The sequence below is a fragment of the Xyrauchen texanus genome, chromosome 12 (assembly GCF_025860055.1).
Source record: "Xyrauchen texanus isolate HMW12.3.18 chromosome 12, RBS_HiC_50CHRs, whole genome shotgun sequence".
NCBI classification, from domain to species: domain Eukaryota; kingdom Metazoa; phylum Chordata; class Actinopteri; order Cypriniformes; family Catostomidae; genus Xyrauchen; species Xyrauchen texanus.
This window is the reverse complement of record NC_068287.1, coordinates 946,812-969,783: the sequence shown is the minus strand read 5'-3', so window position 1 is coordinate 969,783 and position 22,972 is coordinate 946,812. Positions and strand designations below refer to the sequence as shown.

Sequence of the window (22,972 nt, the reverse complement as noted above, 5' to 3'; positions counted from 1 at the left end):
CCGCATCATCCTAACTTACCTCATATTCCTCATTGTTTTCTGATTCAGAAAGTATTCTGCTATATTTCTGGTGCAGCCCTCTCCCTAATTCTTCATTCCCTTCAGGTCTGGATCTTTTGATGGACTGATTTTTCTCAATAGAATGAAGCTGCTTAAGCATGGCAGATCTAGTTCCTGAAATGATAAATAATAATTATCACAACATGCATTAATTTTATCACAGTAATGCACAGACATACTACAAAAACATACTTACCAACGTTTAAAATTTTTGCAGGGCTGGATTCTTCTTTGTACTGTACATCACATACACCACCAATTTCACACCGTCCATTAATAATTTTTTCCATTGGAAGCGCATCCCATGTTGGGGGATCTTCAATCCATTGGATCAACATAAACTTCATTTTCTAATTAGGATTTTAAAAAAAAATATATTTTTTTTCTTTGTGATCAATATGCTATCAATCATATGCTAGTGCTGTGTGGGCAAAACAAAGAGCATTTATCCTAATATTATATGCTTTGATGTTTAATGTAAAAAGACATGAATGTTTTTTAGGTGTATTAATCTTGGTTAAGGTTTTGTTGGATCCGGACCTCATTAAGACATAGCTTCGCACCAGCCGGTGGATCTAGCCTTGTTACTGTAGTTGCGTGCCTGTATGAGTCTCGTACATTATGACAGCCTGTTGCTTGCTTTCTCTTAGGAGAGATATGCTCAAGCTCAAAGATCACAAGTCGTTTCTCGTTTATATTGCAAGGTTTACAGTAGATTTAGAACAGATAAGGGGCATTTCCCTCCAAAATAATGTTTAAAACGGTTACTAAGCAACAGAAACTTATGTCCGAGGCATAACCGACAGCCACTGATGACAAAGTCCATTATGATGTTAACTACAAAAATAACGTTAAAGAAAGTTTCTACTTCTGGTGTATTTCTACTACAAAGTTTCTACTTATGGAGTAAGCAGTTGACAAAAACTAAGACCGTTAAACATGATCTAATTATATATATATCGAAAAGAAGATGCTAACGGTACTGACCACACAAGTCTTAAAATGTTAAGAAAAAAACATTTTACGCAGGTTTACACATAAATATTTCTAGATTGTGTCAAATGTTAATATAAAGAAACTTTTAAATATGTTACTTACAATTGTTTGTCACAGCTCGTCTTCCAGAAAGTTGTATGATATCGTCTCCTCCGACCGTTGCACTGCAGTGAGCAAGGATGCGCATGCACAATTGATTGTTCATGCCTACAATGTGAGTTGTGGGCGGTTTTCTTTGTATGAATATACAAATTATTTTCCATTCAGTTTTATTATGTTGACTCTCTAACGCCAAGATTTTGTATTATAAGTATTATTATTTACATATGCAGTACGTTATACATATAACATTTTTCCACAACAGTGACCACAAATGATTCCTCTTAACAAGAAGATATCCCTACATTGAAATGAATGCAAAACAACGAGGCCCTAAGCATTTAAATTCAATACATTTGAAATAATTATTCAATTTAAAATATTAATAATGCAAATTATTTTTCATATATATATATATATATATATATATATATATATATATATGAAAAATAATTTGCATATATATAGACATTGTACATCTAATACAAGTAATAAGAATTTAATTTAATCTCATATAAGTGTGTGTCTACTGCAGCAAGTGCTACGAAATCATAAAGCTTTGTACCATTTTGATTAAGTAAAAAATGGAACAATTTCAAAACACGAAAATTACTGAACAGTACCAGAGGGTTAAAAAAAATTATATCTTGATCATATTATCACTTGAAAGCACTGTCACATGTTAAAATAGTCTTTGATCATATTACTAGATTTTTGGGTCCAGAATCGAGTTGCCCCCTTCCAAAGACAAGTCGATGGCGGACAAACAACACTCCTTATTACAATTGGGATAATCTTACCCATCAGAACAAATCCCCTGCGGAGAGTGAGGAATACGAGGAGGAATTTTATGATTCTGTTGATGAAATGGACCATGGTGAAGATGAGTGTAGTGACACTCAGGGAGAACTAGACTCTACGATGGATGACACTGCTGTTACAAATTCTGATTCAAATTCACAATTTGAAAAATCTGGGGCCCCTCTTTTCACAGGATCAGAGTTAACAATTGCACAGGCGATAGTTCTAATTTTGTCCTTTTCTCTGAGGCACAGTTTAACGGAAGTGCTGCAGAAGACCTTATAAAGCTCTTAAATGTCTTTCTCCCGAGTAGCAACATATTGCCAGAGTCTCTCCACCACTTCCGAAAAATGTTCACCTTTTCTGCAACATTTGCCAAACATATCTTCCAAAGAACAACATGCATTGTCCAGAGTGTAATGAGATAAATGACCCACAAAAGAATATTGCAGAAGGCAATTTTTATATAAGTCTCTCTATCTAGGACCAGCTAAGGGACATCCTACAAAAAGATGATTGTGCATTTCAATCAGAAGAATATGGAACAAATGATGTGAGAGGGTGAAATGTATCAAACACTTCCTAATTTCACAGCTAATGACATATCACTACTATGGAACTGTGATGGCATTCCGATGTTTAAATCTTCACCTTTCTCATTGTGGCCCATCAGATGTGTAATAAATGAACTCCAACCAAATGTTCGTTTCAAAAACATGATACTCGCAGGTGTCTGGTTTGGGCGTGGTAAACCTGACATGTCCACCTACCTTAAGCAATTTGTGGATGACATTCTAAAAATCAATTCACAAGGTCTGGAATGGAGGCACCCACATACAAAAACAACTGTGGTGTCTAAAGTTTTCCCTATCGTATGCTCATGTGACGCAGTAGCCCGATGTGTGTTCAAGGTATACATCAGTTCAATGGTGCATATGGATGTGGACATTGCTTAAATGAAGGGAAAACAGTGCCAAAGGGAAGAGGATATGCCAGAGTCTATCCACCTACTGAGGCACAGAAAAGAACCCATGACCATGTCATTGAATGTGGGCAGAGGGTCATTGAGAATGATGTTGTCCATGTGTTTGGGGTGAAGACAGTATCGCCATTAGTCCTCCTGAATCCCTCCACTGGTTTTGACATTGTGAACAGCTTTCCAATTGACTATATGCACTGTGTTCTCTTGGGAGTGACAAAGCAATTCATGGACTTGTGGTTCAATAGCAAATACCATGACAGCCCATGGTACATTGGGACATCACATAAGCTTGTTGATCAAAGGCTCCTTACCATCAAACCTCCATCTGATATACCAAGAATACCACGGACTGTGAAAGTTGTGCAAAGGTGGAAGGCTGCAGAATGCAGAAGCTGGCTATTATTCTACAGTGGTCCTGTTCTGTACAATATTCTTCCAACAACATTTTTTAAACATTGGCTACTTCTGGTCACTGCAATTTTTTCCTTTCTGAAAGACACTGTTACAGAAAATGACTTGGCAGCAGCAACATCCAAGATCACAAAGTTTGTGCAGGAGATACCAACGACATATGGCTTGTACCAAATATCCTTCAATGTCCATCAACTCACACATTTTCCCTTCTCTGTCAAGATGTATGGACCTCTTTGGTGTACATCTGTATTTTCTTTTGAGGGTCACAACCAGAAACTGAAGAGGTTGTGTCATGGAACAAATTATATTCCATCTCAAATTGTACGCCAATTCAACATACTTCAGTCAATTCCCCAACTACTTAAACGAACAACAACTAGTGCTGATGTCTCAAATAGGGTGGGCAAACTCGTCAATGACTGGCTTGGTGTTTATCCTCTTGTTGCTAAGGCACAAAAGCTAGAAGGTCTTGTTTTGTTGGGATGTTCTCGACATAAAATGTTAGATCACAGAGATAAGTTCTTAATGCTCCCAGTCTGTGATCTATCTGAAAATGATGAGTACTCTGCAGAGACATATGACAGAGCAATTGTGAATGGACAACTGTTAACGACAGAGAAATATGGAAAGGAGTACAAACACAACAGTTTTACTGTTCAGCTAAATAATGGTTGCATTGGAAAGATTGAGTCAATTGTAAATATCATACATGACCACAAAAACTATCCACTCATTCAAGTTCAGCTTTTACGAACCACACTTGCTGGTTTTGTGTCTGAAGGATCTCCTTCCCATATAAAAGAAGTGGTGCCAACTCCAACACTTACAATTGTAAAACCTCTAGAAATTGTCTGCAAGTTTGTGCACATTTGCTTAAAAAAAAAAGCATGCTATATTGCATTACAACCAAACAGCATAGAGCTTGACTGATGTATAGGCCTAGCATAGAGCTTAGCTGATGGCTGACTATTTTTATAGTAACTGAGCTGCATGGTGTTCCTAGTGTAAATTATTCCTTTTATTGTGTCGACTATATGACATTCTATCTAAATTGTATTTATATTCTTTTATTTATGAATCTATCTATAATGTATATAATTTCTGAATTGAAATGATTAAAATGATCTTGCTGTATAAATGTTTATAATATTTAATTGTAATTACCTGGAAAAACAGCACAACATACAGAAATACAGATATATAATTTAAAAAGATATAGCCTACTACAGGACAAACTGAAATTTCATGAAAATAAATCTGTTTGAAGGATTCTAAGAATCCAATAAGATCATACAAGAGTCCAATGAGATACCACAGGACAAAGTGAAAATCTATAAAAAATAAATCAGAATGTCCAATAGGATTATAAGAATCCAATAAGATCCTATAAGAATCCAATAAGATACTACAGGTTAAACTGAAATTCCAATAGGATTTTTTGACAAGGGAGCTGCGTAGCAAATGTGTCTTATTAGAGCAGTCGTGATAACAATGATGGTGATTCATGACGTATGCTATTCAGGCAGACTTAGAACAGTTTAGCCAAATTACTTTATTTCTATTTTGTATAAATCAAATTCACATTGGCTTACTTAATAACATGACAAAACAAAACTGTTCGAACAACGCAACAAACTCTCCCATTATAATGACTCCTGTCACTCACAGCAGCTTACACTGTTTGAGATCTCCTTTTCGACGCCAGCTCAATGATGCTCCGCACACTGTTCTGCACTCTCACGAATGCTATCGTTAAAAACAAAGCTGTCTAATCAGCATAATAAATCAATTATTTACACCGAGTCTGTGCGTTGATTAGAACAGGAGCATTTTAGTTTTGTAGTGTAGCTCATTTGCAGTGTATTTAACATCTACGAGCGAGTGGTGCAATATGCAATTAATCTAAAATAATTACAAAGTGCTTTTCGCTCTTGTTCTACAGCTTATTTTCGAGTGTTAGGTGATGTTTCTTTAGTATTAATTTTCCTGTGCCACCACGAACATCTGGGCATTCAGATAGTTTAAAAACATCTTAAAAAAGTATGAAAATTGTCAACAAAAAAAAAGGTCTAAACATCTGCTCTCTGCCTCACATTACTTCAGGTATCACAAGCGACAACATTGACAAAAAAAAAGTTATTGATATTTAGTAAAAAAAAAAATTACATAGCTAGCTAATGTTTATTCAAGTTTCACAAAAATGTGCTAATTAATATAGGCTAGCTGCCTGTTCGATGAACGCATATGGTCATGTAATTTTTCCAGGATTAACTAGCATCACTCATACAAGTAAATGCTTTGTAACTAAAACATTTGGATTTTCAATAGACAATATTGACAACACAAGTTAAATAACGTTCTTACCTTGAAAGATCGCCTCAGTTTTCAATTTGAAGCAGTAAATCCAATACTTGAGTAAATCTCCCAGGATATCCCCTCTTAGTCCATGAGGCGGACAGAAAATTGGTATCAGAAAGGGCACCAATTCTAATGTTTATTTCTCAAAATAGGCATGCCGCCTGACCACAAAAATGCATGATAGCAGTGCCATGTAGGTAGCTTAATGTATGAAAATTACAAATTTTACATTTAAACGTGCTGAAAAAATCATTTATGCAAAATAAATCTCAACATTGATAAACTGTGTTATATTGACATATTTATTGTTTTAGATCTTCTCTTTTATGATGAAATATCACTGTGAAATGAAATGAAGTAAAATAAAATCATATATAGGCTCTTTAGGACAGAAAATATACAAAAAACTAAGGTAAATATAACACAATTTTGACATTTTATTAACACAAAATAACATTTTGTGCAAATATGGTTCAATATATCTCCCAACATTTTTAGGAACATTTTCATGAATATCCACCGAGTTGGATATTTGCCCCAAGAAGAACTTTTAAAGAAAACTAAATCACGAGTCCAGTGTATCAAATCCTAGAGTGTACAAATGAGCAGCTTTAAGAACCCCTTAGTCACATACAGGTAACTTAAAGTTATTCAGTGTCCGTGTCATCATTATCTTCATCCCCACCAATGTCAATGTCACTATCCATTACATCATTCTGCTCTCTGTTGTCACAATCCAGTTTGCATTTGCATAGGTCCGTACACTTAAGACCATTAGCTAGACAGGTACACTTTGGAAGAGTGCATGAGCGTGTACATTTGCACAATATGAAGGCAAGCACTGCCTCTGGAGCTGCTGGGCCAATCATCCAGTCCACCTCCAGGTCGCCATTCTTTATCCACCCCTTTCCCACCAGGCTTGGGATAGTAGGGCAAGCCTCCAGACAACGTCGCCATATTCCAGCTTGATAATTAGCTCGAAGTACATGCTTGAATAGAGTGTCTTCACATGGTGGGAGCTGATACGAGTCAACTTCTCCCTTCTTACAACAGAATAGATGGTATCTGTGATAGAAAAATTATTTATTATTACAATGCAATTGTGTTAAATGCTGTTAGTTAACTAGATAAATTAGATTTGAAACTTTGTTTCCACATATTATAAAGAATGGTCCTTACCTCAGTTCATTGACTTTGACATCAGACTTTGATCCATACACATGGCACGTAAATGCCTGGAGGGTGTTGAAGAGTGGTCTTGCTACCTCCCAGTCCTGTCCAAGATTCTGGAATGCTTCCAGGAAGTCTGTGTTGCCTTTCATAATTGTAAGTGGCCTTGCTTTGCCCTTGCCAGCAAATGCTGACACTGAATCACATCCGGTAAAGGTATGGAAACCTGAGGCTCCAATACTGATGCAATTTTATTGACTTCTATATACATAGTGCGGTTCTGGGTGCCACATTTCTGGTACAATTTGCTGTGAATCGTTGTGGATGCAGCTAAGCACATTATGAACACATCAGTGTCTTCTGATACAATGACAATGGCTTGATATCCCTCTTTCTCAGCATGGGCCGCATGTAGCAGCAGTCTACCATCGGCCTCTTCCTGATTTGACAGTAGCTCTTCCACGCAGGTGGTTTTCTCTTTGAATAGCTTCCAGCAGGTTTCACCACAGGTAATAAACATAGTCCTATGTTCAAGCTTGGTTCTGTGTACTGGATCTTTCCAGTAACTGCAGATGAACTCTACCAGACTGTTCTTGTTACTTGGTGATGCAAGGAACTTTCTCCATTGGGTAATGCTATGTCCTGCTGCAATGTTGCGAAACTGGGTACCACTTTGTGAGCCCCGGTTTTGTCTCTCAATGTCCTTAATAGAGTCGTCTGCATAGACATCAAACACAACATCAATTCTGTGACTGTTGGGACAATGAAGCAGAACCACTGTTAGCAAATATTCTGCAAGTTCCCCAAAGGTTTTGTTGTCACATTTAAGTTTGTTGACGATAGCCATGCCATCAACAATTGATGCTGAAAACTCTGGAATTGTTTCAGCTGGGGCGACATTCTTCTGTAGTACAGACGCTAATGCAGCTTTGTTTGTTTTTCTTAGGAGACCATCGGAAGAAGCCAGAGACCATGGAATTGGTCCCAAGGGGTGTGACAAGACCTCTCGCATGTCAAGTCTTCTGTTTTGTGCAATAATAACCATATGAGCAAATAAGTTCCTATCAGCTTTGAAAACAACTTCCTGTGTTCCAGCTTTTGATACTTTCTTTTTGCTCAATGTTGAGAATGTTAAGACATTCTCAACATTTTGAGAATGTCTTAAAGATTTTCCTTAGGAAGTCTATCGTGGAATTGTTTGATAGGTGCTGCACTTAGTCTCTCTGATTTGAAAAGCTGATATGCACTGTCATCTTTTTCAAATGCTGTTGTCAGGTCTCTGATAACTTCATCTGGAGCTAAGCGGCCTGTTGAGAGGGATACCAAGTCTTGTTTCTCTCCACTGAAAGGGTCTATCCAGTTCTTCTCAAGTAGCTCTACTACTGATTTAACTGCATTCTCATCCTTCTCCATCCGTGGAGCCTGTAAGTCATGATGCTTGCTACAGCAGTCTTTGTGGCTCACCATTTCTCTGAGATATCTCAAGAAAGATATGCGGAATTCTGAAGTCAGATAATATCTAGCTAGTGTGGACTGTTTCAAGCTGAAGCCTTTTGTTCCACCAGGTGTCTGGGTATCTTTATTCACTGTTTCCTCCACAGCCTGGTCAACAGGAATACGACCAAATGGGTTTTCGGATCCTATCTGGACTGAGAATCCACCATTCAGAAGGTATTCTTCTGCGCCCGGATGATCCCTGTGGAGTAATTGCATTTGTGCATAATATACTGGCAAATATCTGGCATAATTTAAATGGTCATAGGCAAACACCCATGGAATCATTCTCCTTACTGATGCCAAATGAAGATGCCAGTCCCCTTCCCTTGAGGCTCTGAGTGTTGCCAGTAAAATTTCCACCATGTCAATGTACGACATTCAGAATTTGGAGAGGTTACCTTTTGTGTGCCGCTGTATGTCCATGTACTTCTCAAATTCATCAAACCGCAGGATCAATGATGGGCTTTGGACAACCATCTCAAATGTGTCTGGTGAAATGTCATCACTGAGGTCTTTCAGTAACTTGAGTGCATCTTGCACTTCAGAACTTAGGTTTTCCTGTTCACTGAAATGACTCCAAAGTATTCTCAAGAGGGCCTCATAAACCAGTTTATGAACTCTTACACCTCTGTTGTAGCTTCGCCCTTCCAGTGTTTTTGAAGCTGAGCCTTCCGCAATCAAACTTGCTTCAATGCATAAATCTCTCAAACCTGCATCCTGAAAGCGTTTGCCTATAACTGCCATCCACGTGCAAATTGTGTGGAATGTTCCAAGTCTGAGGATGATCCCACTAAACTTGTCCTCATGCTTCCACTTAATTTCCATAGCCTTGGCATATAAGGCCTGATCGAATACAAGTATTATCTCTTTCAGATCGAGGGTTTTCATGATTTTGTGAGATTGCACAAATATCTCATGTACAGTTGCCATATCAGAGGCAGGGCCATTGATGGTAGGAAGATATCCAATGCTACTTTGAGTAACAGTCACATTCTGTCTAGTACATATGTTGAAGCCAGTCCACCCAGGAATAGGTTGATTCTGTTGAGCATGCAGTCTTGTGACTAACCATACTAAATTCTTCATTCTGGCCTTGTTCCAGCATTCTTGATAATCTACTTCTTCATGGACCATGGTGGGAGCTGAGGCCTTAGCGCCGGCATTGTACACAGGCAGGTTCTCAGGCATGACATCTTTGATACTTCTTTGCCTTTTGGGCACTTCATAGGACATTGGTGGAAGTGATGGACCCTCTGTCAAAGGCTGGACTGCAATTCCATTGATCCTATGGGATGTTCCCTCTCCAGTCAATGTCTCTTCGTTTCTGTCTATGTTGTCCCATCCTAATGTCGTAGGCACATTGGGCTTTATGTTGCTAGGAAGAACAGCCAAACCTGCAGCATCTGCCATGGTTAATTTGCCTGTGTGTGCAAATTAGTGTCCCAGGTGTCCCTGGCGATTCATCATTTGGATCAATTCAACATTTCCTGTAAGCGCCTTAATAGCATAAGGAATCAAAATATGCTTGGGCATTCTTATTCTTCCTTGAGTCACTGCATAAGTTATATCTTGTCCAAAAGACATGACAAGTCTTTGTACCTTTTCAGAAGCCTTTTCAAATGAGTCACCACTCAGCAATACAGCCAAAAACTCTTTGATTTCACCAGCCAGCTTTACTGATTTCTGATCAAGTTCAAAAGGATTAGGTGGCCATGATTCTTGATGGCTGTGCGTAGAATCAAAGTTTCCTCTATGTGGTCTGTATAGGTTGTTTCTTGACTAAGCTTGTCATGTATTTCACTGTTCTCAACAACAAGATGCTCCATAGACAAAGTGTCAGGATACATCAGTAACCTGCCATTGTTAGACTTGCAAAAATGTAGGGAATCACCAAATTCTGCCTCTAATCTTCTTCTAAGGTTCTTGATGGCCACGTTTGTGCATATACTCTCTGATTCTACATGTGAGAATTGTAAACTTCATAACACAAGGATGTTCCATCAGTTCTTCCCGTATGTATTCAAACAACTCGTCAAATGCAGCTGCTTCTATGGCTTTATACCTGTTTTCTTCATCAGACACTACTGACCTCTCTGAAAGGGCATCATGAGATGTAAGGACTCTGGTATAGTTCCTGTAACAACTCTTGTGGTAGTGAGCTTCTGCTGCTATCAGCTCTCTGCTAGTAACTGCAATCATTCTTTTATCCTGGTTGGCTAGAGCTGCATTTCTAACTGCAGCATCAGACTGCCAAGACACAGACTTCATTAACGGCTCTCTACTTTTTGTTCCTGGTCTGAACTTTGAAGACTTCTCACAAAAGATGCAGATTTTTTCATACACCAATGAACTAGAGCTCTGAGTTCGTATGGACCTTCTAGCCATTGTTTCTGTTGTAGTGTCTAATGGTTTGCTTTTGAGTGTTTCCAAATCCCTTTTCATTGTAAGAGACTCCGGCACCTCCTGTGATACCATATTTGTGGAACCTCTCCTTCAGAACAACTCTCAGCCAAATCTAATATGTCTTTATGATTTCTTATTTCTGCTGCCTTAACCAATGTTGTCCACGAATTCCAGTCCTTTGGTGTTGTTAAATTCTTCTCTGGGTCCTCTTCAGTGCAATGTATTAAACACTTGTTTTCAATTTTAGGCCGTTTCTTTTGAGGAGATCTCTCTTCCTGAACCTTATACATATTTCTGCAAGCTGTAATTTGATGTTTATTGTCTGCCTTCAGGAGTGTAATATAATAAATGTCTGCTTATGTGTGTTTCTGCATATAGTGTGCATCTAAGATAAAGACATCTCAAGCACCAGTACACGGACAGTCAACAAATGTACAATTTGGACAATTAGCATTCACTTCACCTGTTGTTTAGTTATCCATGGTAATTAGCATACAATGAATTGACTTGATAGATTAATCAATAATTGTATAATATATAACATTGCAAAATCCATTCTTACCTGTTACATGGAAGCATGTACAGACTGGTCTTCAGTTTAAAACAATGAGTGAAAGCTGTACACTACTATGTTTTATGTAGAGAAGTAATCATAACAACTATATTATTGAAACAAGTTAAAGTTTTGACAATATTCCAACCTAGATATCACCAAGTATAAAGGTTTTGGTACCAAAAATAATGAATTAAAGAAATAACTGAACTTACGTGGAATTCGCCAAATTTTGGGAGGGTCATACATAAAATTGGTGATTTTTGTACCTTAAGCTACCCACTAAGAATTGCTATCATGCATTTTTGTTGTCCAGGGACATCCCTCTGTTGAATAAAAAAGAGCAACATTGGTGCCCTTTTATGATACTAATTTCTGAAATTTGGGGGTCTGCTTCACGGACTATATGTCTCTGCCCAGGCAAATGAAGGATGATGATGATGATGATGATGACGATACATTTTTTATTAACATCCAGTATCCCCTTAACCAATCATATGTACCTTTATCTTAGACTGTCATGATTATCTGGCAGTTTTCAGAAATAAAATCGGTGATTGGACGGCAAAGACACTGTGACAGGAACCATGGGAATAATTGTTCCCAAATTTGAACGCTCCGAAAGGTTCTGATCCGTCCATATAAACTATATGTTTTATTTAACAAAGATTGCATCCGCACTTCAGTTGATGTATATATTGAGTGGGGACACATTTGTTTGCATTTTTCTATGGAATTTGACTGGAAAAGAGCTCAAACTTAAACGCTTCTTTAGTAGTTTATTTTTCTAAGATCTCATGCAAGGTTGCCAGATTGCATAAATTGAGTATGACAAAAAAGCAAAATATTTCCTATTTGTGCAAGTACAAATGTCTGCTCGGAGTGTTATCTTGCAACTCTGAGCCAATATTATGAAGCTGCAGACTCAGAGCCTGCATCTACAGTCCCGCACCCAGAGTCCCGCATTCTCAGACCCCTCGTTTTTCGAGACAGCGCCTCCTGCTGTTCGGAAGATCGTATAACACCCGCACACAGAGTCCCGCGTTCTCAGACCCCTTGTTTTTCGAGACAGCACCTCCTGCTAAATGCCATTGAAAACAATAGGATGCAATAGGATGTTTTATTTAAAGTTATCCAAATAAATATTTGTGTTCCCTGCTTAATGCATGTGCCAAAAAAACTCATTGTATTCTCTGACTAACAAATTTCCCAGTAGTTATTTTTTGAGCGTGGGTGTAATTGAAAGAAAATTACTGATGGAAGGGATACAATTACAGATTGAACTATCTTCTGAAAAATATTATGTGATATTATATTGCTACAATGTTTTATTTATTCAAATTCCAATTTTTCTTTCAGTTCAACCTATAATGGTCTAATTAACATTATACCATGCTAACATTACAAAACCTGTTTTTGATATTTTTAATGCTGAAGCAAAACTCAAATAAGAATAGACAAAACACCAATAATAAACAATTCTGTACTTTATTTAACAATCACCTAAACATCATCTTGCTGTAAACAGGACAAAGCAAAGAAAAAAGGAAGAATTGTATTAGTGACTTTACTTTTCGTCTTCAATTGCATTAAAAAAAACTTTTAGTCGCTTTGGATAAAAGCGTCATGTAAAATGTAAAGTAAATGCATAAGGTAAAATAATTACTTTCTGGTAGGCGAATGTTCCTTCTTTTTTCATTCTTTTTGCAATCGCTCTGTCAAATTCCTCGACTTCACTAAAATAAAAGATGAATGCCATTGTCAAAAATATTGTGTAATAATATATTTTTTTTGCAAATGCAAATTACAAGCATACCTAGGGTGATAAGTAGGGCCATGGAGGAAAACCTCCACAACTTCCTGCCAGGATAACGCCTGCATCTCACATAGGCCATGAATGATGGCCTGTCCATATAAATAAATAAATAATATATATATAAAACATTGCATATATGGCAATAATAGAAACAATCCAATTGACAAACATGTTCGGACCTACCTCAGGAAAAAGAAAACTACAAATGAACTCCACTTCATCTGTGAAGTTCAGTTGAGTTTAAGAATTATCCAGCAGAGCTTTGAGGTGTTGAAAAAGAATGGCACACTGCTGCTCACTGTCCATGTAGACTGACACACGTGGCTTTAGGGGGAACCACTTTGATGGTTTCCCATTGAGAACATCCTGCGGGGCAAACAAAAAGTGTTGTTTTATATATACACAAGCCATCAATGAATAACTGGCATAACCATTAAAAATATAGCATATTGGATAATCAATTGACAATGTTGAAGTTGACAATGATCACAGCCCTGGGTGAGTCATGGTGAAAAAGGACCATTTCAGTACCACTAAATGCTGCTCTGTTCCCTTTGAAGTCACAATGCAGTCCACCAGTGTTTCTTCGGTTCTTGTCCGATCTTGGACTGCTTGGACGTGCTGTGGGACATCATGTGTGGTACTTCTTTTTAGCCTATACAGAGGTTGTGTTTTTGCCTCTAATAAGCATTTTGCCTCGTCTGTCCAGAAGGCAAACCTGCGCCCATAGCTTGCAAGCAATAATAAAAAATAAAAAAAGTTATAGGAGCAATTAAAGGAACAAAAATGAAAAAAAATGAAATGGTCTCTTAAGAGAGTTATTAAGGGTGTTTTGTTACTCATGCTAAATAAAATGTTGTATTGGCAAAATATTCAAGTAATATGACAGATTTAACTCATATATGGGATCTCTGAATAATATTTTACCAAAATGTACAATACTTTTTGACATACCCGTCAATTTGAAATCGTTCCATTAGCACAAGGCACCACCATTTTCTAATCATGGGCATGTCAACCTGAAAGAAATGCCCAGTTAAAGGTCATACTGTTTTCTACTTTTACCAAATAAACTTAAAAAAGTAAATAAAATTAACATAAAATTCCTTTTATTAACTTACCTCCTGGAAATCGAACTCAATGTCACAGACCACTGAGAGGGTGTACTGAAATAAAGGATACAAGCTGTTGTTAACACTGTTCACTAGACCTTACTTATAAACAAATTAAAGACTCTACCATCAGCACAAAAACACCACAGTCATTCCCTCTTGTCTGACGCGGCAAAGCCTATGATTGAGAAAAAGAGAAAAATTCAGTATAGAAATTAATATTAGATAAAAGGTACGGATGCAAAATAATAATTTTTGCAGTAGAATTATCACCGAAAAATCCTTTCCAGTCATTTCTGTCCAGATCCCCGGATCAATTTGGTTGGCAATTTGTCTGTAGAAAAAAACATGAATATGATTGATCAAATTTAAATGACAGCTCATCTTTAACCTGAGGACAGACACACCATGCAAAAAAGGCTAAATGAACGTAGCCTAAACATGCAAGAAATGGCTAGGAGAACACAGCCAAAAATTAGAGTAAAGGCAATAAAACATGGCCTTTAAACTTTGAACAAAGCTAATTGTATAGTAGAACAAAAGCTAGAAATGGCTAAAGGAACATAGCCAAAATTAGAGGCTGAAACTGCATGTCTAAATTCATAGATGGACCTAAAACTTGCTCTGTATTCCTCATCTCCAAAGCCAGATTCGTGCTCTGCGTATTGAGAGTCTAAAAAGACATTCTCCCTTCGAAGTGGCCTTATAATCTATAATGTGTTAAGGTGTAAAAAGATTTCATTTTAAAGTTCTTGGAAGAAGCATTAATGATTAGTTTAGTTTTAGAAACACACCAATTACGCTGTAAATCAACATATGTATGCGACATTCAATATCTAGTAAGAAATAATTCCTTACACAGACAATGTAGTGGTCAGGGCCATTAGCTTTTGTCCATGCTGGGAAGACTAGCAAGTCTTTCATATCCGCATCCTCCTAAAGTAGATTTTAGAAATTATGAAATGTTTGAAATAAGAAATGATGCCTTTTTATAGATTTTACCACCCACTTACTGGTAATGCTGTAACAATGTTTTGGGTTCCTTTCCAAGTAGGAATAACATAAAAGTTCTCAATGTATATATCTTTGCCCTATGGAAAAAGAAAGCAAGCAAAAATGTAGGTTGATTCAGACACATGTATACTCTTTGACAGTTTACATTGTAATATTTTATATACATACAATATTCCGAGCCATTTCAATAATAAGCTGCATGCAGGCGTTTCCAATCTGCAAGAAATAATTTAATTAGTCACTCATTAGTGAATGAGAGTATAGCTTTCAAAATGCAGACTGCTTACGTGGGAATCCATATCCCTCAGCAAACCCAAGCTCCAAAACTCCTCTCTAATTAGACACAATTTCCCCTCCTTGACAATAATTTCAGCTCCAGGCCGATTGACGTCCAGCACGTAATCAAGCTATAAAAAAATTGTTAAATAGTCAAACAATAGTGCTCGACTGCAAATGCATGCACATTAAATTTCAACAATAATAATTTACCAGTTTTTCTTGCACTGGATGCCAGTCCCTTTCCCATGGCTTTACTGGTGAAAAATATTCCAACAGGGTTGTTGGTCCCAAAGCAGCGGCTTCTGGTGATGCAGTCTCACTCACTGCAGGGATGGCAATGGTTGCTGGTGTTGCTGAGGGTTTTAAAATGGTATCTGGCACTGCTACTGAAAGTAAGGTAAAACAAAAACAATCAAGCTTAGAAATCATAAACTTTGTGTATGCTCTAAATGTATAAGTTAGTGTGCCTGTTTGCACTTAGTGAGCAAGTAATTTGTGTAGCTCCACCTGAGGGAGGGGACTGGACACAACAATTTACTTACCTACTGACACATCCATGGATTCCTCAGATGTTATATGTTCTACAAAAACATAAATGAACAGATCAATCCAATGAGTAATAAAGTGTTACATTCACAGTACAGTGAAAAATTACCCAAAACAGCCTGGCTGTGGACATTCATTAGAATGTTTGTCTGAAACTCCTTTTTCATGTGCTTAAGTCGTTCTTCATTTTTGCGACTATTGTAATGGTGAATTATGCTTCGCATGAGGAACACATGAGTCGATGGCAAAGCCATGTTTGCAAATAACTGTTCCACGACTTGGCTGTTAACTCTTCCAGCCAGTTGCGGGACCAGGCGAAGCTTCCGCAGTGAATCTCGAGCGTCATTTGTGTTGTCCTCATGGAACCGGTCATACAGAACATAATGTTCTGCTGAACCAGTAATAGGGTGGCCATCAGGGTCAGGATTTTCCTTTTTGCATGTCAGCCAGGGTAGTGACACCTTTACCTTTCCAGCTTTGGCTTTCGCTATGTTTTCTGCAGTTGGGCCCATTAACCTCCCTTCAAATGGTGTGAAGGGTATTGTTTGTGGTTGTCTTAAGTTAGTGTGGGTTGACAGTCCACGTGCAAAGTCGTAGATGACAATGTTCGGCATATGCTTCCATGAAAGAAGCATGTCTGCAAAATCACGAGGGCTCTCTGCTCGGATGTTGCATTTCAAACTGTAGACAATGCCACACGGACACATAATCACTGCCCAGCCACCTAAAATGCAAATACATAAAAGAAAAGCAGATTTTTAGAAACGGTAATCCTTTGTATACTCATGCAAGACCTAATCATGTTATCAATGTCACATTGTATATTTTAGAGCTACTGCTATTACTGTTCTCATTAGCAATAATGTCATTAGCAATTAGTAATAATTTGTCATATGCCTCTCGTGACTTCATTTCTTGCGAAAGTCTTAAAAGGAGGTCAATTCGAGATCCAGTGGCATCCAAACCACACTCCCTGCATACATTTCTAATCACCTGCACCTATTAAAGGAAATGTGTGTCAGTGAATCCCTTAACCCTTAATAGGACAACAACATAAAATAATGACAACATTGAATAGAGATTTTACCTTCTGTTTGCAGAGCTCATCTCTCAGACGATCCTCTGAGACAGTTATCTCAGAGACCTCTGCTGCTTTTGCTGGACGGATCTTCTCAAATTCTGTGTTAAGAACACAGTCTGAGCGGCGTGTATTTCTCCCTATCCAGGATGCCCAAAAGTTAAAACTTGGAGGAACACTGAATGAATTGTTTTTTTGACCTTTGGGAAACAAAACATGTCAGTATATCGTAGAAATCAGCATTTTTCCTTTTGTCTTATCTTATTAAATACAAATCTACATAGGTGTAACATTTAATAATTGCTGGTAGATTTGCTTTCTTACTTGAAACAAATCCACGGGCAATTCTTTCCTCTGTCAGTGCCTTCCAAAACTGTTCTGAATCCACATCTCCATTAAAATCTTCTGGAGGTTGTGCAAGGTCACTCACTAAAGGAAATGAAGAAATATTTGAATAAACCATGGTCTACCTTTGTGCAATCCGTAAACTAAAAGAGTTTTTTACCTGACAGATGAAAAGATGCCTTCTTGTGAAGTTCCATTATGACCACAGGCGGATGGTCACCACAGGTCACGCAAGAATACTGATATTCATGGTCTGTTAGAGCTTCAAAATGAAGATAACCATGTAAAACTGTATCGGCTGAGGGGAACTGGACACCTGTAGTTAACTCCAAATACTCAACTATTCTGCTGACTGCAGTGTGGACCTATGATATAGAAACTGCACTCTTAATTACTACTATTCATTGAAATAATAATAAAAACAGACAAATTAAAGAATAAAGAAAAAATATAAGCATCACCTGCAACATGTTTCTAATAGTGAGGCAGAGAGGTAGATCAAGAAGGACATGGTCATTGAAATTATGTAGACCTTCGCTCCACTCTTGGTACCGGTACAGTACTCCACACTGAGGACAGTATTTGTAGTATGTAGAAATATCTGCAGACACAAAAGGTGTAAAAACAAGAGTGGTTCGGTTCAAAACGCAACATTATCATAAGTACAAAATCACAACCATAAAAATAAATATATAATCCACCTTGGACAATTCCTGAGGTTGTAAGAATTTTAGCCTTTTGAGTAATGCAAATCGGGTCGCTGAGGACCATGCGGTTTGGGCAGTGGTAGCACAACGTCTCCTCAGGAATTAGGTGTCGTGGAAATTCCTTATCCACAGAAGAAAGTCTCAAATGGTTGGGAATAGTAGAAGGTATCTTTTTGTTCATTAAGATGTATTGTACCATGCCTTGTATTGTTGGAGCATCCTTTGGTGGGTAAGTGCTTTCACCCACATGAGTTCCATCACTTTCCTCCACTGCTGTCACCTGAAACTCCTCAGCGCTCCTTTCAGTGCTCTGGAACTTCCGAAAGTGTTCTGCATTGGTTTGGAATAAGTGCCATTTTGCAATGTATTTATGTGTGCATGATCTCTGTGTTTTTGCACAAGGACACCATGACTCTGCCTAGTCTGCTGTAATATGAAATAGTTGGCTCATGAACCGATATAAATTTTTTAGATGGAGGGGCTCCAATCTTTGACAGAACTGAAAGTGGTGCATTATTTTCTTTGGCTAGGGTTTGACGATCAACACACAGTTTTTTCCTTCCCAAACCACTTGCTTTTCACCATTTCTTTAAGACTATCTTCTCTGAGTGAGGGCGAGGTTAAAAAGGTTTTGCAGTATGAAACTGACCGGAGGTGTACACACTGGTATGACTGCAGTCCACTTCTCCATGCCAACTCCATATTAGCTTGGCACTCACCTAATTCACAAGAAACATGATGTTGTTCCCCCCATATTTTAATTTGAACATGGAGAGGAGTAGAAGCCCCATGAATACTTTTGTGGACTGCATACAGTCCATTCTGGGGATCTATGCATTCACTTTTGAGATGGGATGAGGATGAAATGTCCATCATTTTTGCTGTGTGTCTTCGTTCAATGTGCCTTTTTAATTTTTTTCTGTAAAATGTCAAATGACATTTGGGGCATTTCTGCAATACTTTTGGACCCACACGGATGCCAGTTTTTGTGACTGGCCTGACAATGGCAGAGGTGGTTGGTTTGGAGGTGGCAGCAGTGGGTGGCATAGTGCTGGTTGGCACTGAGGTGGCGGCAGTGGGTGGCACAGAGGTGGCAGCAGTGGGTGGCATAGTGCTGGTTGGCACTGAGGTGGCAGCAGTGGGTGGCACAGAGGTGGCAGCAGTGGGTGGCATAGTGCTGGTTGGTACTGAGGTGGCAGCAGTGGGTGGCATAGTTCTGGTTGGCACAGAGGTGGCAGCAGTGGGTGGCATAGTGCTGGTTGGCACTGAGGTGGCAGCAGTGGGTGGCACAGAGGTGGCAGCAGTGGGTGGCATAGTGCTGGTTGGTACTGAGCTGGCAGCAGTGGGTGGCATAGTTCTGGTTGGCACAGAGGTGGCAGTAGTGGGTGGCATAGTGCTGGTTGGAACTGAGGTGGCAGCAGTAGGTGGCACAGAGTTGGCAGCAGTTGGTGGCATAGTGCTGGTTGGCACAGAGTTGGCAGCAGTGGGTGGCATAGTGCTGGTTGGCACAGAGGTGGCAGCAGTGGCTGTGGTAGAAGGCGCAGCAGTGGGTGGCACAGAGATGGCAGAAAAGGGCGGCATAACAGTAGGTGGCACAATGATAGATGGCACAGAGGTGGCAGCGATGGCTGTGGTAGCTGGAACAGCAATGGCAGTAGCTTGTGCAACAGCAGTTGCCACAGCAGTGGGTGTGATGTTACAGGCATCAGTGGCACTTGCTCTCTTAAATATATGGGGTCACAGAATGGGCAGTGAAAATCATTGCAGCATTTATGACATTTCTGGATTTCTGGAAGTGAATTCCCCCTTTGAATTGTAATATCCATCTTTAAAAAAAAGAGAGAGTCAAACTCAAATTCAAATTTTAAGACCAGCCCACAGAGCCCATACAGTCAAATTTCAGTCAATACAAATTAAAACAAGGAACCCAAACAAAAGGCCAAATGACATATTCTAGCTCACATGTTAATACCATAGACTGGTTAATACATAGTGAAGGCATAGTAAATTTGATTTTTAGGCAATTGTATGAGTTGTAAATGGCTGGCAACAACTTCAGTTAAATTAATATTGATTCATTTTAATACTTACGTTTTATAAGAACTAATCTAAGTAGTCTACATAAATTATATAAAGTAAAATAATTACTCAGGCATTAATTAATTCAATTTATAGTTTTAGGAGAAACGGTCCGGTAATTAAAAAAAGGTCAAACGGCCAATCTGATGAAATAATTAATGATGACATTCTTTGATATTAACACACTTAATGTATTTAATTGGTCTACTTTAAAGTCAACTAATTTTAATCAATAATAATTTTTACAATGGCTTGTCTACAAAAAGTCCAAGGTTAAAGGCTAACGTATTAGCTGTCAAAATATTTTCGGGGGAAAAAGGTGAAAAAACATACATTAACGGCTCAAATTTTGTTACAAACTATCTTTATAATATATTAAATGGACTATGTTGGTGTATCGATGAGCTATAAAGTAGTTTGATTAAAAAAGAAATCGAATGATTCGCTAAATAAAATTGACGACACTCACGTTTCAGCTTAAGTTCTTCACATGTTTATCCGATCCGATTTGATAGGAGGCGCTGTCTCGAAAAACGAGGGGTCTGAGAATGCGGGACTCTGGGTGCGGGACTGTAGATGCAGGCTCCGAGTCTGCAGCTTCATACTACTCCTCTGAGCGAGAGCCCAGTGTTTGTAAATCATTCTACAATGAGCTTGGATGCCCTCTATTGGACATTTCTTGTAATTGCCAGTCAGAGAATTAACAGACAGTTGATTAGACATGGGTTTTCTTGTATTTTTACATTTCAGTTGATATATATATATATATATATTTTTTTTTAATTAATTTTAAATGTAATAAATATGTTTATTAAATCTGTTAAAAGTTACACACTTCCTTCCGCCAGTTGGTGGCGCTATGATCGTGACCCACAATGGTCACATCAATGTTATTATCCTGCAAGGACAAATATTTTTCTAAATTTTTACGTTTTTAATTATCTACATGCAGAAGATATGACCAATTTAGCCTCGTCAATGTCTTGGCATGATGTCGCCCACATTTGGTACCTGTACCATTAAATCCTTGGGAGAAGGGTTTCAATTCCTCAGCATGAATTTTCAAACAATCCAAAATGTCCAACTTCCTTTTGGGCAGAGCCTATGACTGTCAGTGCAAAGGTTGTCCAGCTTGATGAGATCTATATATTGTAAGGTATGGCGGAGGATCAGTGCCTTAACAGATTCCCGAACAAACAAGAACTTACTGTTAAAAACCCCCCTAATTACTGAAATAGCGCCAACCAGCCTCCACAAGCACAATAAATGTATTGACAAAGAGACAATGAACTATTGACAGAGAACCGCATGTGACATCCGCATGCTCACCACGTGCTTATCATGTGGACAGGAAGGGGGAAACTTTGAACGTAAAAATGTGTGTGTGTGTGTGTTTTCCAGTTAAACACAGAACTGCATATTGCTAATGAAATACGTGTAATCCCTGTATGTTGTGTATTTCTGAGGTATATCAAACTCGTTAGAACTGTTTCGTTGTGTGTTTTAAACTCTGAGGCCTCATATTTAATAGCCTCAGTGTATATTCCCTTTCTAAGTGTACTAAATATACTTTTCTTGGTATCAAATTAAACCTTACGATTTGGCCTAGCTAAATTCGAATATAAGATCTTCGTAGAATGATATTACATTATGTTTTGCCATCTTTTGAGTCATTCAGCCCAAAATCTCTTACCGTCATAAACCCAGCCAGAAACATGCAAATGAGCCGTGACGGAACAAAGGAATCATTCTCCTGCCCAGAGTAATGGAGGCCTTTACGACCTCCAAAGGAATGTTCAGAGAAGTGCTGACCCTCCCTTCATTCTCTTACTGAGAAAGAGAAATGAACCCTGTTAATCCTATATATATATTCTATATATCCATGTGATAAATATTGACATGTATCTAATGTGCCATCTCACATTTTCCCTTAAATGTGCTTGATCTATGTTTTCTTGCAAACTAATGGGTTAATGTTTCAGACTTTGCATACTATGGTTAACCAAAATCATATGTGTGGCATATTTGGTCTCTATAACTTGGTATTTTGAAGATTGAAATGACTGTGTACATGATATGTCGATAACAACAGCATATTAGTATTACCAGTATGTTTCCTATTTTCTTTCTTGCACATGCAATGGGCAATTTTACAACAAAGAGCAATAAACCAAATTCCCGCCTAGAACTCAAACCCTTCTTATTGGTCGAGCCAATGAGAGGTGGGACCTGTTTCCCGAGGGTATAAAATTGCTGCGCCCACTCTCTCTTATCTCTCTCTTATCTCTTCGCTCTGTTATGCTCCTCCGGCTTCCTGCCTTTCTGGTTCTCTGAGCCTTGTGCTCTCTCACTCTCTCGCTGAATCATGCCAAACTAGGAGGCCCCAAGGACTCCCAAGCGTGTGCCAGGCTACGGCCTCGACTGCCCATTCACCAAGATCCTCTGACTCTCACTGGTTCTCTCTCTCATCAAGACAACATCATCAAAGATCAACTGGAGCCTCAACAAATTGCATCAGGACAGTTTAATTCAAATGGGACATGCAAGTATCAAACTTAGTCTCATTATTTGATACATTAAGTATCCTTAACCCCTTTCTAAAAAGGGCGTGTCAGAACTAATATGATGGTTTGCTCAGGCTGTTGATCTGCTGAACTTCAAAC

At 38.4% G+C, this 22,972-nt stretch overlaps 1 protein-coding gene across 1 annotated transcript; it reads right to left on the bottom strand.

The window, feature by feature from the left end:
- Nucleotides 1–14,533: 14,533 nt before the first annotated feature.
- On the bottom strand, nt 14,534–19,811 carry LOC127652858 (uncharacterized). Its single transcript, XM_052139270.1, has 15 exons — nt 19,521–19,811; nt 18,225–18,351; nt 17,985–18,124; nt 17,684–17,888; nt 17,503–17,607; nt 17,188–17,378; nt 16,946–17,099; nt 16,210–16,824; nt 16,097–16,135; nt 15,765–15,940; nt 15,563–15,682; nt 15,444–15,491; nt 15,275–15,352; nt 15,120–15,197; nt 14,534–14,595 (listed from the first exon to the last, which is right to left on the bottom strand). Exons 1-15 carry the CDS (start codon nt 19,809–19,811, stop codon nt 14,575–14,577), a joined length of 2,388 nt encoding a protein of 795 aa, XP_051995230.1. The 3' UTR covers nt 14,534–14,574.
- Between the last annotated feature and the right edge of the window lie 3,161 nt (nt 19,812–22,972).

Coding starts and splice junctions, on each gene's coding strand:
- LOC127652858 (XM_052139270.1), bottom strand. CDS start 19,811: ATGCCGCCCTTTTCTGCCATCTCTGTGCCACCCACTGCTGCGCCTTCT. Junction 15,941..16,096: donor ATCCATGGATGTGTCAGTAG/GTAAGTAAATTG, acceptor CCTTACTTTCAG/TAGCAGTGCCAGATACCATT. Junction 15,683..15,764: donor ATCCAGTGCAAGAAAAACTG/GTAAATTATTAT, acceptor ATTTTTTTATAG/CTTGATTACGTGCTGGACGT.